Source organism: Oncorhynchus gorbuscha, linkage group LG25 (genome assembly GCF_021184085.1).
Source record: "Oncorhynchus gorbuscha isolate QuinsamMale2020 ecotype Even-year linkage group LG25, OgorEven_v1.0, whole genome shotgun sequence".
In the NCBI taxonomy this organism is placed as follows: Eukaryota; Metazoa; Chordata; class Actinopteri; order Salmoniformes; family Salmonidae; genus Oncorhynchus; species Oncorhynchus gorbuscha.
This window is the reverse complement of record NC_060197.1, coordinates 17,472,805-17,488,864: the sequence shown is the minus strand read 5'-3', so window position 1 is coordinate 17,488,864 and position 16,060 is coordinate 17,472,805. Positions and strand designations below refer to the sequence as shown.

Below are 16,060 nucleotides of genomic sequence, written 5' to 3'. Positions count from 1 at the left end.
CCTCAATGCAATCGGAAGAATCCCGGAACATGTTCTAGTCTGTGATAGCAAAACAGTCCTCTAGTTTAGCATCTGCTTCATGTGACCACTTTTTTATAGACTGAGTCACTGGTGCTTCCTGCTTTCATTTTTGCTTATAAGCAGGAATCAGGAGGATAGAATTGTGGTCAGATTTACCAAATGGAGGGAGAGCTTTGTACCTGTCTCTGTGTGTGGAGTACAGATGATCTATCATTTTTTCTCTCTGGTTGCGCATTTAACATGTTGATAGAGATAAGGTAAAACTGATTTAAGTTTCCCTGTATTAAAGTCTCTGGCCACTAGGAGCGCCACCTCTGGGTGAGCGGTTTCCTGTTTGCTTATTTCTTTATACAGCTGACTGAGTGCGGTTTTAGTGCCAGCATCTGTCTGTGGTGGTAAATAAAACAGCCACGAAAAGTACAGATGAAAACTCTTTTGGCAAATAGTTTGGTCTACAGTTCATATCTTTCATAAGATACTCTACTTCAGGCGAGCAAAATCTAGAGACTTCCTTAGATTTCGTGCACCAGCTGTTGTTTACAAATATGCTCGGAGTGTGCTGTTCTATCTAGCCGGTGCGGTGTATATCCTGCTAGCTGAATATCCATGTCATCATTCAGCCACGATTCTGTGAAGCATAAGATGTTCCAGTTTTTGATGTTCTGTTGGTAGGATATTTGTGATCATACCTCGTATAATTTATTGTCCAATGATTGTATGTTGGCGAGTAATATTGACGTAACGGCAGCTTTCCCACTCGGCTTCTGCGGATCCTTACGAGGCACCCCGCCCTGTGTCCTCTGTACCTGCGTCTCTTTCTCTTGCCAATAACGGGGATGTTGGCCTTATCGGGTGTTCGCAGTGTATCCTGTGCGCCCTGCTTGTTGAAGAAAAAAATCTTTGTCTATTCCAAGGTGAGTGATTGCTGTCCTGATATCCAGAAGCTATTTTTTTGCCATAAGATACAGTGGCAGAAACATTATGTACAAAATAAGTTACAAATAACGCGAAAAAAACCCACACAATAGCACAATTGATTAGGCGCCTGTAAAACTGCTGCCATTTCTTCCAGCGCCATTTTATTTATAAACACTAACAATCAAACGCAAACAATTCACTAAATTAAGTTATGAATCAATGAATGTGCACAAATTAGCGGGAGAGAGCGCATTCTGGAGAGAGAAGTGCATTGTGCAATGGGCGCATGGTCAATCCGACGTCTGCATTGGACATGCAGCCATTACGGTGATATGGCTTCAGCAGTTGTCAAGGGATTTCACACTTTTTTCGCTTGGCGGAGCAGTGCAGAGCTTTAGTCAAGGAAGTGAGTTTCTGTTTTCTACAGGATGTACCGCCCCCACCTACCGTCAACCAATCATGTCAGTGCGGAGCTATACAGAGCCCTTCGCATTGTTACAAAATTTGGAAGGTGCAAGAGCTTGATTTGGCCCCTGCGTGCCTTTGGAGGCTCTACGATTGCGTCACACCCTCCATATGGAGCCTCAGACCACATTTTCGATCAAGCATAAATTAGCTTTTAGTCTAGGCCTCCGCAATGGATTGGTTCACTGAGAAAGCCACTTTAAAAAAATAAATGTTATTAATTTGTAAACAATTCTAAAAATGTAACTCTACTTTGACATTATGGGGTGTTGTGTGTAGGTCAGTGACACAAAATCTCAATTTAATCCATTTTAATTCAGCACAACAAAATGTGAAAAAAGTCAAAGGGTGTGAATACTTCTGAAGGCACAGTATACAGTGGGGCAAAAAAGTATTTAGTCAGCCACCAATTGTGCATGTTCTCCCACTTAAAAAGATGAGAGAGTAATTTTCATCATAGGTACACTTCAACTATGACAGACAAAATGAGAAAGAAAATCTAGAAAATCACATTGTAGGATTGAATTAATTTATTTTCAAATTATGGTGGAAAATAAGTATTTGGTCAATAACAAAAGTTCATCTCAATACTTTGTTATATACCCTTTGTTGGCAATGACAGAGGTCAAACGTTTTCTGTAAGTCTTCACAAGGTTTTCACACACTGTTGCTGGTATTTTGGCCCATTCCTCCATGCAGATCTCCTCTAGAGCAGTGATGTTTTGGGGCTGTTGCTGGGCAACACGGACTTTCAACTCCCTCCAAAGATGTTCTATGGGGTTGAGATTTGGAGACTGGCTAGGCCCCTCCAGGACCTTGAAATGCTTCTTACAAGCCACTCCTTTGTTGCCCGGGCGGTGTGTTTGGGATAATTGTCATGCTGAAAGACCCAGCCACGTTTCATCTTCAATGCCCTTGCTGATGGAAGGAGGTTTTCACTCAAAATCTCACGATACATGGCCCCATTAATTATTTCCTTTACACAGATCAGTCGTCCTGGTCCCTTTGCAGAAAAACAGCCCCAAAGCATGATGTTTCTACCCCCATACTTCACAGTAGGTATGGTGTTCTTTGGATGCAACTCACCATTCTTTGTCCTCCAAACACGACAAGTTGAGTTTTTACCAAAAAGTTATATTTTGGTTTCATCTGACCATATGACATTCTCCAAATCTTCTTCTGGATCATCCAAATGCTCTCTAGCAAACTTCAGACGGGCCTGGACATGTACTAGCTTAAGCAGGGGGACACGTCTGGGACTGCACGGTTTGAGTCCCTGGCGGCATAGTGTGTTACTGATGGTAGGCTTTGTTACTTTGGTCCCAGCTCTCTGCAGGTCATTCACTAGGTCCCCCCGTGTGGTTCTGGGATTTTTGCTCACCGTTCTTGTGATCATTTTGACCCCACGGGGTGAGCTCTTGCGTGGATCCCCGGTTCGAGGGAGATTATCAGTGGTCTTGTATGTCTTCCATTTCCTAATAATTGCTCCCACAGTTGATTTCTTCAAACCAAGCTGCTTACCTATTGCAGATTCAGTCTTCACAGCCTGGTGCAGGTCTACAATTATGTTTGTGGTGTCCTTTGACAGCTCTTTGGTCTTGGCCATAGTGGAGTTTGGAGTGTGACTGTTTGAGGTTGTGGACAGGTGTCTTTTATACTGATAACAAGTTCAAACAGGTGCCATTAATACAGGTAATGAGTGGAGGTCTGTGAGAGCCAGAAATCTTGCTTGTGTGTAGGTGACCAAATACTTATTTTCCACCATAATATGCAAATAAATTCATTAAAAATCCTACAATGTGATTTTCTGGATTTTTTTTCTCATTTTGTCTGTCATATAGTTGAAGTAATAATAATAATATATAATAATGTACCTATGACGAAAATTATAAGGCTTCTCTCTTCTTTTTTAGTGGGAGAACTTGCACAATTGGTGGATGACTAAATACTTTTAGTTAGTGATGTCCTAACCAGACAGGACCAGACTATAGATCCTCTATACTCCTAGACCTGTAATTTACCGTCTGTCGAGACCCTTTAAAACTACACTCTGGGATTCTTTTCTCAGCAGAATGGCATCCCGGTCACAAAAATTTAAAAGACCATTAAACAGGCACCCAGATGTCAGATTGCGGCGATGGAAACAGAGGAGAGATGTGGTTGAGCCTGATCCCCAGGTAGTACTAGTTCCATTTCAAACTCCAAGCCCACACACACACACACACACACACACACACACACACACACACACACACACACACACACACACACACACACACACACACACACACACACACACACACACACACACACACACACACACACACACACACACACACACACACACACACACACACAAAAACAGTGGGCATACCTCTCTGCTGGTCCAATGGGCCCTAAGGGTTGGTAAATGCTGTTACAGCCCTGCGGCTAGCTCTGGCTGGCTACATCTAAAGGCCAGACACGCACAGAGAAACCAATGAGCATTGCTGAAATACCAGAGACGATAAGATGCCAAGAAAATCCCCTTTTCTATATTTATAACTAATAGCCTGTACACCAATCAAAGGGGATTAGGATATAAATTAATGTAATCGATTAATCAAAACTAGCTGTATGAGGTGATTGAGGTCATCTGTGTTTCTATAGTGTCCCTGAATAGCCCTTTCTCAGACACTCCTCTCTTTTCCTATCCTTCCCCCTTTCCTGTCCTCCTTCAGATCCAAGCTTATATCACATATACACGTTCCTGAGTCTAGCCTCCATCAATCTCAGTCACCTCGACACGCACCAATGACAGAAACACGCACACATACCAGCCCCTGACACACACACACACACACACACACACACACACACACACACACACACACACACACACACACACACACACACACACACACACACACACACACACACACACACACACACACACACACACACACACACACACACCACCCACCCAAGTGAGTGTGCAAGATTAAACATGAATCAGATTCCTTTCCCGCTCATTGAACAGGGAGAGAGGCCGGCTTACCCAGTTCAGACAGTTATTTCAGCTTAATTGATGTTCACGATTCCCAATCCTCTCTTCTCTCTCTCCCTCTGTCTCTTCTGTTGTTGGAGAACAGAGAAGGCTGGGGTGGGCTCAAACCTAAAGTCATGGAATTGCTACAGGAAAATCAGAGGCTAGCTATCCTGGGCCATGACAGTTTCTGCCCTTGCTTTCTAGAGTGTTGAAGTGTATTGAACAAACTTAGCTAGGCTACTATGAAACGCCGTTTGGGTCTTTGCGTGTCAAAAAAGATACACATCAAATAACACTATGCAAACAAATGTCCTTCACAAAAACATAACAAAATTACAATCAGTTTCAGTAGCTATAGTTAACTAGCTAACTATCTAGCTAGGTGTCATCATCTAAAATACACCTACTTTATAAGACAGTTCTTATTTGATTATGTGAAGCTAGCCACAATAAGGATTAGTCACAATAGTGACGTTTGCGGTTGACCTTCAGAATAAAAGTATCTCAATAAAAGTGATGCAAATTAATAAAACTAGCGGAATCATGGAATAATGGAATAGATCATGCTAAACGAGGTTGGAGTGTTCTTATATCAATTCAACAGAAGACAATAATTTGTTAATTTGACAAAAATCTGTTGGAATCACACTGGAGGAAAAATGTAATTTGATGTATTAGACCTTAGAATAGCATTGGGGGCATACTTATCTCACTGTACAGCTTTACCTATGAATTGTGGATCAATTACATGGGGTATCAGTCTCCTCAGTGACACCCACAGAACATTATCGTCATAGCTCTTATTGCGGGACTTTGAAACCACTGTGAATTGAGACACATTAATTGTACCAATAAACCTACTATTTGTATTGAACACTATTCCAGAGGAAAAACAATACAACGTGGATGTTTTGGAACCTGATAACTCTGAGGACTGGGAAAAAAATTGGGTAGTGGTAAGACTAGGTAAGACTGTACAGTGCAATATGAATGTCAATACGCACAATAGGCTGACTGAGGAGATGATTTCCCACAGTCAAAAGTCCCGCAATAAAAGCTACAATGCTAATATTTAGGTAAACTCTTCACAGTTGTGTTCTGTGGGTGTCACCAAGTAGACTGATACCCAATTTCATTGCTCCATATTCCAACACTCCAACCTTGTTTAACATTATGTAGTCTAAATATGGCATGATTCCACCAATTGTAACCTTCTGCATCACTTTCAAATAGGGACTTTTACTTTGAAGACGAAACACAAATTCAACTATTGTGGCTAATCCTTATTGTGGCTAGCTTCACAACACATAACCTGGTCCGGTCAAGCCAAACTGTACTCGCCAGATGAAGCTAGCTTATAACGTTAGTTTTGGGCAACAGGGTTAAATAGCTGGCTAGCTAGTTATTTCAATAGGAGAACAACAAGTGGCAAGTTATGAACAAGTATTTTGTTATGTTACAGCCTTATTCTAAAATGTATTAAATAAATAGAAATCTCATCAATCTACACACAATACCCCATAATGACAAAGTGAAAACAAGTTTGTAGACATTTCTGCTAATTTACTACATATAAAAAACAGAAATGCCTTATTTACATAAGCATTCACACTCTTTGCTATGAGACTCGAAATTGAGCTCCGGTGCATCCTGTTTCCATTGCTCATCCTTGAGATGTTTCTACAACATGATTGGAGTCCACCAGTGGTAAATTCAATTCACTGGACATGATTTGGAAAGGCACACACCTGTCTATATACGGTTCCAATATTGACAGTGCATGTCAGAGTAAAAATCAAGCCATGAAGTCAAAGGAATTGTCCTAGAACTCCGAGACAGGATTGCGTTGAGGCATAGATCTGGGGAAGGGTACCAATACATTTCTGCAGCATTGAAGGTTCCCAAGAACACAGTGGCCTCCATCATTCTTAAATGGAAGAAGTTTGGAACCACCAAGACTCTTCCTAGACCTGGCTGCCCAGCAAAACTGAGCAATCGGGGGAGAAGGGCCGTGGTCAAGGAGGTAACCAAGAAACTGATGGTCACTCTAACAGAACTCCAGAGTTACTCTGTGGAGATGGGAGAACCTTCCAGAAGGACAACCATCTCTGCAGCACTCCACCAATCAGGCCTTTATGGTTGAGTGGCCAGACTGAAGCCACACCTCAGTAAAAGGCTCATGACAGCCCGCTTGAAGTTTCCCAAAAAGCATCTAAAGGACTCTCAGACCATGAGAATCAAGATTCTCTGGTCTGATGAAACCAAGATTGAACTCTTTGGCCTGAATGCCATGTCTGGAGGAAACCTAGACATCATCCCTACGGTGAAGCATGGTGGTGGCAGCATCATGTTGTGGGGATGTTTTTCAGCGGCAGTGACTGGGAGACAAGTCAGGATCGAGGGAAAGATGAACAGAGCAAAGTACAGAGAGATCCTTGATGAAAACCTGCCCCAGAGTGCTCAGGACCTCAGACTGGGGCGAAGGTTCACCTTCCAACAGGACAACGACCTAAGCACACAGCCAAGACAACATAGGAGTGGCTTCAGGACAAGTCTCTGAATGTCCTTGAGTGACCGAGCCAGAGTCTGTGCCTTCAGATTTGAATCTCATTGAACATCTCTGGAGAGACCTGAAAATATCTGTGCAGCGACGCTCCCCATCCAACCTTACAGAGCTTGAAAGGATCAGCAGAGAAGAATGGGAGAAACTCCCCAAATACAGTATACCAAGCTTGTAGCTTCATACCCAAGAAGACTCGAGACCGTAATCGCTGCCAAAGGTGCTTCAACAAAGTACTGATTAAAGGGTCTGAATACTTATGTTAAATGTGATATTTTGCAAAAAATTCTAAAAACTTGTTTTTTATTTGTCATTATGGGGTATTGTCTGTAGATTGATGAGGAAAAAAATTATTTAATCAATTTTAGAACAAGGTTGCAATGTAACAAAACGTGGAAAAAGGGGTCTGAATACTTTCCGAATGCATTATACTAGTTTGGTTACGTTAAGAGTTAATCAAATGTAATATTTTAACAATGAAATACAAGGATTGAAATACCCAAAGCTTGATTCCGACTTCAAAACCTCCCCAGTGAGTTATGGGGAGCATGATTTCTTCCCTTGCCTGCTGTGGCATTCAGGGCATAGCCTGGTGTTTTGTTCAAAGGCTGCGAGTTTCAGAGCAATGTGCATGTGTGCTGTGTATGTGAGACCCAGACTGTTTCTGTAATCTAATAACAGTTTCTATAGACACCAAGGACAGATATAGCCTCTAAACCAGGAGCCTGGTAACCAACAGACTGATGACTCACAATGAGGACAATCCTTAGAGAGAGGGAGGGAGGGGAGGGACATGAGAGAGCGAGAGAGAGGAGAGAGAGAAAAAGAGAGATGGAGGCAGGGAGAGCGAGAGACAGGCAGAGATATATTATTGAAAGTGATAAGAGAGAAGGAAGGACGAGAGAGGGGAGAGAGGTGGTTGTAATGTCTTAGGAATGACCATGGAGTTACTTGCTAATATCAGTTACTTTCAGTGTCAAGACTAATATACCACCACATCATGCACATAAACATGTAAACTAAATCTGCTCTATGAATAGAGGACGACTTACATCACACGAAATGTCAACAAAACCATCAATCTCCGAACCCCTAGTGCCAATCTATCATGCAAACTAAAGGCATGATCCTCTAGCCTGGTCCAAGATCGGTTTGTGCTCTATAGCCAAACTTATGGTCACATTATCCATAGGAGTTGGCAATACAGCACAAACAGATCTGGGACCAGGCCAATGTTCCTCTGGGCAGGCCCTGTATAGGTAGTGACTCATCTCTTCAAGCCTCTCTGGACATTGTTAGGACATTCATCAAAGTTAGGGGTCAGACACAGGAAGGAGGCCCACCACACCAATAACCCCCTCTCGCTCTCCCTCTCTGTTGCAGCTGGTTGAGTGCAGTCAGTGGCAGCAGTGGTAGTATTGTAACAGGCAGGGCTGGGATACACACTGGCACAACTGGACAGGGGGGCACACTCTCCTCTTTCCCCACACAAACACACACACACACATTTCCTTACTTTAGTCCTTTCCTTTAGCAAACCTCTTGTAAGATATATTCAGCACCTAATGTACTAAAACATCAATATCTATCATCTTATTCATGCTGCTGCAGTAGAGACCTCATATAAATCAAATTAAACCTCTTAGATTCCTGCAGAAAATCTGATTATAGGACTTACAAGAAATGGTAAACCTCGTCTGGGTGCTATGGAGATAAACTTCAGAGAAAGAGAGACACGAGGAAGAGAAAGAGAGAGAAAGAGAGTGCCAGAGGAAGAGAAAATGAGACTGGAGAGAGAAAGAGAGAGGGAGAGAAGGAGCGCGTGAGAGGGAGAGAAAATTAGACTGGAAGGGAGAAAGAGTGACATGGAGGGAAGAGAAATGTTCAAAAGCCCAACTATGTGGCCCCGACAGAGTGGGGTCGAGAGCCAAACCAGTCCTATAGGAGACGCTAGCTAAAGGCCCCTAGGAGGGAACGAAGGAGTGTGTGAGTGTAGCGGAACACTGCAAGCTTCCCATCCCTTCATCTCTCCTTCCCTCCAAAAGAAGAAAGTGAGAGAGAGACCAAGTGAAAATGATGATTTTTACACCAATCACTCCAAATCATTAAGGTAAATGTCACAAAGTCAGCCTACAGAGGAGTAATGTAACACTATCCATCCCTCGTCTCAATTACGCCAGGAGGGCCACACAGACAGACAGCTTATATCACACAGACAGAACTCCGTATGCTGGGCCAGAGAAAGACTTATAGGTATCTAGATAGAAGCCCGAGGAGATAGATACATTAGATGGTCAAGTCAATGGCTCTTCTTTTAACAAGACTATGGTGAATAAAACGAGAGAGCAACATTTCGGAGGGAAAAGCTTGTTGAGTGTTGAGCTAGCCAGATAAGAGATATTGTATTACAGTGGGAACACTCAGCCCCTACCATGCCTCATCGGTGTTGTTCTAAGGGGAGAGACAGAGTGGTGTTGTGACTAGAATGTTAAACTACGTTATCTGGGGGATATCTGACAGTACCTCTGGCCTTTCAGGAGGGATAGATAAACAATTTCAATCCCTTTCTGTGGGTAGAATAAAACACCTGTTCCTACCGCTTTTGGTGAATTTAAACAGGTTTCGAGAGCATTTCCATCCATTTGAATGGAAAGAGACATCTATCTATCTAATTAAAACATTGTTCAATTTCACACATCCGTAGTCACCACTACTATGCCAATGGTAGAGGTAAGGAGGTCAGACTTAACTAATAATATAACTTTTTTTTGGAACAAACATTTGTTTCCTTTCTCATAAGCCCTAATATTGGGCCTAATCTTCCAAAAAGCTCTGAATGAATTTCAGACAAGTCATTACCTCACAGAGAAAGAGAGAGAAGGGCTAGTGTTTCATTATTAAAGGGAAACAGTAGCAGGCTGTTGAGGTCCATCTCAGTCTGGTCTCCTGTTGTCCCTAGAGGGACCTTCCTCTCCCCTGGGCCTGGGGTTGAGAGGTCAGAGCACCAGTGTTAATGGTTACCTAACATTTGACATCAGGGTATGTCTAGAGTAGTGAGGAGGTAGGTTGGGGGTTAGAATGTGTGTGTGGAGGGCGGGAGGACAGAGTGTGTGTGTGTGTGTGTGTGTGTGTGTGTGTGTGTGTGTGTGTGTGTGTGTGTGTGTGTGTGTGTGTGTGTGTGTGTGTGTGTGTGTGTGTGTGTGTGTGTGTGTGTGTGTGTGTGTGTGTGTGTGTGTGTGTGTGTGTGTGTGTGTGTGTGTGTGTGTAAAACGCATTATTCTGATGGTCTGATGGAGGAGAGCAGGGGTGCCCCTCGAGGGACAGCCGAGGGTCAGCATTGTCAAGGAGACCTCAAGAGTCCCAATTGTTAAAGGCGAATGCGAAAGCAGGGCCTATGAATGCAGGACACAAAGGAATAGGTGCTCCTTTAGAAGGTCCACTAGTGACTCATTGGCCAGACTGTCTTTTGTTACACAGAAAAAGACAACTAATTATGAGAGAAGTTGAGAAGGAACGGCTTAGAGAGGTTTCATTCTTGGTAAATAGAAAGGGAGGGAATGAGAGAGAGAGAGAGAGAGAGAGAGAGAGAGAGAGAGAGAGAGAGAGAGAGAGAGAGAGAGAGAGAGAGAGAGAGAGAGAGAGAGAGAGAGAGAGAGAGAGAGAGAGAGAGACACTTAAGGTGCTAGGCAGTTTGCCATATCGGGAAACATGACGCGATTTGAAAGAAAAGCCTTCACAGAGAGACAAACAGCTGTCACTATGACAGCATTCTCTCATTGGGATAGGATGTCTCTCTCCCACTTACTGCCTGAAACAAGTCAATACGAAGGCCTGTGTAACACCAACGCTCTATATTACAGTTGAAATAACCAAACTACAGTGTCTCTGTGAGGGTGTGAGCTATGGGTGTTTGCAGTAACGTAATCTTTATCTTAACGAAGTCTACTGCTGAATAAGAGGAGATCTTTCACACAAATTATTTCTGCGTGACGTACCGACGAATGCAGATAACCCATCTTACATGTATTACACTATGGGCTATACAACACAATCAGCAACAAGGCACTCCTCGCTTTAACTGAAATTGCAGCAAAATCACCCAGCACAAACTGCTGACTAAGGCTATGTAAAGCACAGAGAACTATTTCAGTTAGTGAATGCGTGCGGCAGACATTGCAGCAGTTTTGATCATCACACTTAACCATTCCTGCTAACCTAAGTGAAAAAGGGGCCAACGTAAGCTGTTCACTTCTAAGGTGAGTTCTTTTGAAGAAGGTGTCTCACGTGCCATGATGTTGATATGTGCAAACTGCAGTTCCGCAGTGAAAAAAACCCAACATTGGTTAAGAAAATAGGGGCACCTGGTAAAATAGCACGTTTTATGAACCCAGGCAACCACCAACCCCCACAATACAGTAGCACACAAACAGTATAAAGTGGTAAAACCAGATCCTTTTACACCTTCCAACTACCTTTCACTAAACAAAGACAGCACTTCTGTTAGGGCCTAAGCTCCAATAGAACACGCAGCCAATTACACACAGTTCCAGATGACAAATGTGTTAGGTAACAGATGTCACAGTTGTAATATCTCACATATTCGTCTTACACTTTATTCCACTCCGCAAGCAGCAAACGATTTCAGGTGACTGGAAAGAGCGGAAAATCAAAATAGCTTACTTTCAAATGCTTCTTCACTTCATTTAATTCCACTCTCGGTCATTCTACCATACAAATAAGCACTGAGATATCCATCTTGAATAAATTCCTTTGCTTACTCATTCAACTCTGCCAGCGGGAAACTAGGCCTAATTTTAGAAGACCAGAAGAATATGATTTATGAACAAGGCGTTTTCTTTAGGTAATAAGACAGGTAATTATAGCTCATAATAATAAGACATGGTAATAAGAGGATCTCCCATTTGCATTTATACATTTGAGGTGCTCTCACCTGAGACAGAGACAGTCATGGGGGCCTCTAGAGGTCTGTTGTTATCCAGGTCTCTGCTGAGCTTTAGTTCCCCCGTGTCTGCATTCAGCACCAGTAGGTTCAGCTCATTCCCTGACTCAAAGCTGTAGTGGAGTTTATCCGACACGTCCGGGTCATGGGCAGGCACCTTCCCTATGATCCCTGAGGGGAAACTATTGGACTTGTTGGTCACATAGTTGTTGAAGATAATCTCAAAGTTTTGCAGAACCGGGTCGTTGTCATTGATGTCGACTAAACGGATGTGGACAGTGGCACGGCTGACGAGCGGAGCTGACGTGGCCTGGACCACAATGACAAACTCGGTTCTAGACTCGTAGTCGAGGTCCATGAGGGCAGTGAGGTCGCCTTTGAAGATGTCCAATTTGAAGACCTCAGGGATGTTCCCCTCCACGATCTGGTACATGATCTGAGCGTTGGTTCCCTCATCTGGGTCGGTGGCGCTGATCCGAGCCAAGACGGAACCGACGGGACTGTTCTCCTCTACGTAGATAAACAGTTCGTCCTTCTCGAACACAGGCGCATTGTCGTTGATATCCAGCACAGACACCTGGATGTCCACCGCTGCTTTGAGAGGAGGAATCCCCTTATCCACAGCGAAGGCCTTCAGGGTATACACAGGCACGTTCTCTCTGTCTAGCTTCCTGGCTGTTCTGATGATGCCAGAGTAGGGCTCGATGAAGAAGTCCCCCTCCCCATCATCTCCACCCTGGAAGGTGTAGCTCAGCCTTCCGTTGGACCCGGAGTCCCTGTCGGAGGCAGATATCTGGAGCACGCTGGTGTAAATGGGTGCGTCCTCGAATACAGTTCCCTGATACATGTCCCGTAGGAACTGAGGTGTGTTGTCGTTGGCATCCAGGATTATTATCTCCACATAGGTCGTATCGGACTTCTGAGGAATGCCGTTGTCCCTGGCGATGATGGCTAACGTGTATGATGCCTGGTCCTCGTAGTCTATCTCCATCTGGGTGGTGATGGCGCCCGTGTCGGGGTCGATCTTAAACTGGGGGACGTTGTCCTCCATGATGTACGTGATGCGAGCGTTTTCACCCGTGTCTTCGTCGGTGGCACTGATGACGACCACGGTGGACCCAATGGGCCGGTCCTCGCTAATCGTCACCTGGTAGTTGGCGCTCTGGAACACAGGACGGTGCGTGTTGGCATCCGTGACGTTGATGAACACCTGTGCCATGTCATAACGCGTGCCGTCTGACGCAGTCACCGTCAAGACATACTGGCGCTCCTGTTTGTAGTCTAAGGGTAACGCCAAGGTGATGAGCCCACCTCCACTCTGACTGGTGATGGCGAAACGGTTCCTGGTGTTGCCGCTAGAGATCTGATAGGTTACGACGCTATTTACATCCCTGTCGATGGCTGTCACTGTCAACACACTGGTCCCCACCACAGCATCCTCATTAATCTTCAGAGAATACACCTTCTCTGTGAAGGTCGGGATGTTGTCGTTCACATCTAGGACCGTGATGCTCACGCTGGCCGAGGATGACATCGCAGGTATCCCACAATCCCTCGCTTCCATGCCGAAGGTATAGAACTCTGTGGTTTCCCTGTCGAGCTCCGCGGCGACTGTGATCCACCCAGTGCTATTGTTGATGGTGAATGGGAAACCAGGGGAGGTGTCAGTGAGACGGTACTCTAGACGTGCATTATTCCCAGAATCAGCATCTATAGCCTGGATGTGGATTACTGAGTAGCCAATGGCCACATTCTCCAGCACAGTGGCTTGGAACGGTGTGCTGACGAACATAGGAGCGTTATCATTTACGTCAACCACCTGGACCACCACCATCCCAGTCCCGTTGATAAACGGAGGCCTGCCACCATCCTGAGCTTTAATCCGTAAATTATACTCCCTAATCATCTCGTAATCCAAGGGATTAATGACATCGATGACCCCAGTGGGAGAGTGGATGTAGAACTGTCCCTTCACGTTGCCACTGATGATGCTGTAGTGGACTTTAGCGTTGTTTCCCTCGTCTTTGTCCGTGGCCTCGACTTGAGTGACTTTAGAGTTGACGGCCACGTTCTCAGGGATTTGGACCACGTAACGTTTCTCACTGAACTGGGGGTAGTTGTCGTTCTCGTCCTCTACGGAGATGTTGACGGTGGCCGTGGCGCTCCGGGGTTCAGGGTCTTTCCCCTGGTCGTTGGCTTCCACAATCAGCTGGTACTGGGACATGGTCTCTCTGTCGGGCCGCTCTCTGATCCTCACTAGCCCGTGGCGTGGGTCAATCTCAAAACCAGCGTTCACTCCGCCACCGTTGACTATTTTATAGACCATATTGGCGTTGGAGGGTGCGTCCCCGTCTGTGGCTCTTATGGTCATGACCTCAAAGCCCACCTCTACATTCTCCCGTATGGTTACCCGGTATTCAGTCTGCTCGAACACTGGGCCGTGGTCGTTGGTGTCACTGACCGTCACGGTGAGGTAAGACGTGGCTGAGCGCCGAGGGGAGCCGTTGTCTGTTACCATTACTTTGAAGACGTGTGTGTCTTTGACCTCCCTGTCTAAAGGCTGCACTGTTGTAATAGCACCTGTCTGGTGGTTTATTACAAAAAAGTCGTTGGATCTGCTGTCAAAGAGGGCCTCCATTCCATACTCTATTCTCCCGGCCTCTCCATCATCTGGATCAGTGGCCTTCAGTGTGATGACACGGGTCCCTGATGGTTCATTCTCGGGAACAGACACCTGGTAGTTGGGGAGCTGAAACTGGGGAGGTGTGTTCACATTTCTCCGTTTTCGGTGGTTCCATTTGCCAGGCACAATCTGGATGGTGTGTGATGGTGATGGTGTGTGCTCCTCATGGGTCTCTCCCTCAACCACTGTCACCAACCGCAACCTCACGCGCACAGAGATGCGGACGCGCCGGTCACTCAGAGCAAGCAGTGTACAATACAAATGTACCTCGCTCAGCTCTCCTTCACCCAAACAGTATTTGTCGTCCAGCAATATATTGCCATGTTTAAAAACTGCCCTCAAATCTTTTACAGTAGTACAGGAGGCAGAAAAAGTGGTATTTCGCGAAAAGGCAGGCAAAAGTTCTGTTACATTCACAAGCAAATTACCCGCGGATAAGCAGGAAGTTGCTTCCAGTTTGGAAAAGTAATTGATGTGAATGTCGGGCTTACCTATTGTGCTCTTTCTCTTGTATTTGATAAAACAGTCCTGTCCGTGTACAAATGTATTGAAATGTGTCAAAACAAAATTCTCAGACGTCAACGACCCTATCCTGATATAGACAGGCACTGGGTTCCTCAATAAGCGCACACAATCCAATTTTCGGTACATACGGAGAGCTCCTTCTTGCCATTCCACTTGTAAAAAGTTCTGAATGTATTTAGGAGTTAAAGTCCTGTCGATTTTGTAAGTCCAACCGGGCCCCAGGGACAAATTTGCCAAAACGGTCCCAGTTTGTAACGTCTCCGAAAGGTGTAGCTCGAAACATCCCAGCAAGGGCACGTTGAATAGAACACAAACCCAGATCAAATTCATCGGTAATTCCATGGTTTAAAACTCCAACAAATCCCATTCAACCTCATCGAAACACCTCCACAAAAACATTAACTATCCCTGTCCCTTTTTCTTTTATCCTTCATGGTGAAGTTTTGAAGTGGAAAACACACGTATATCCATAGTATCCACAGAGCGCAGTCACATTATTCCACAGACAAGTTTAAATGACTACAAAATGGCTCCGCGGCTCCCCTCCTCTGAGAGTTGATTAGCATAAACCTGCTGTGTTCGGCTCAGCGGGACACTTTCGCAGGGGGCTTTCTCATTGACATTCGGAAGTGTCCTAAGCTGTTGACGATTGCGCATTCGGACCATTGTTATAACAATACTGAGAGCTTGTTAACACGCGCATTGTGTGTTTGAGGGCCACTAGAACTTTGTTATAAAACAAGTTTGGTATCATTGAAACTTTCTCTGATGTTTGGTATTGAGCTTATCACCTGGGGAAATGGTACATCGTTAGAGATGTGTCTGGCCACGGTTCCAATAAAATTAGCACACAATTATCTTTTGGAAAAAGTTAAGCTATTTGGTCAACGATTCGCTATT

The 16,060-nt window shown here is 44.7% G+C and overlaps 1 protein-coding gene across 5 annotated transcripts in view; it reads right to left on the bottom strand.

The window, feature by feature from the left end:
• Positions 1-15,691, bottom strand: part of LOC124013743 (cadherin EGF LAG seven-pass G-type receptor 1-like) — a 128,367-nt gene extending 112,676 nt beyond the window's left edge. For all 5 annotated transcript variants that reach the window (XM_046328226.1, XM_046328225.1, XM_046328227.1 and 2 more), the window contains exon 1: positions 11,944-15,691. In XM_046328226.1, coding sequence (XP_046184182.1) covers positions 11,944-15,502 — 3,559 coding nt within the window. In that variant the 5' untranslated portion in view covers positions 15,503-15,691. The remainder of the gene's footprint in view (positions 1-11,943) is intronic.
• Between the last annotated feature and the right edge of the window lie 369 nt (positions 15,692-16,060).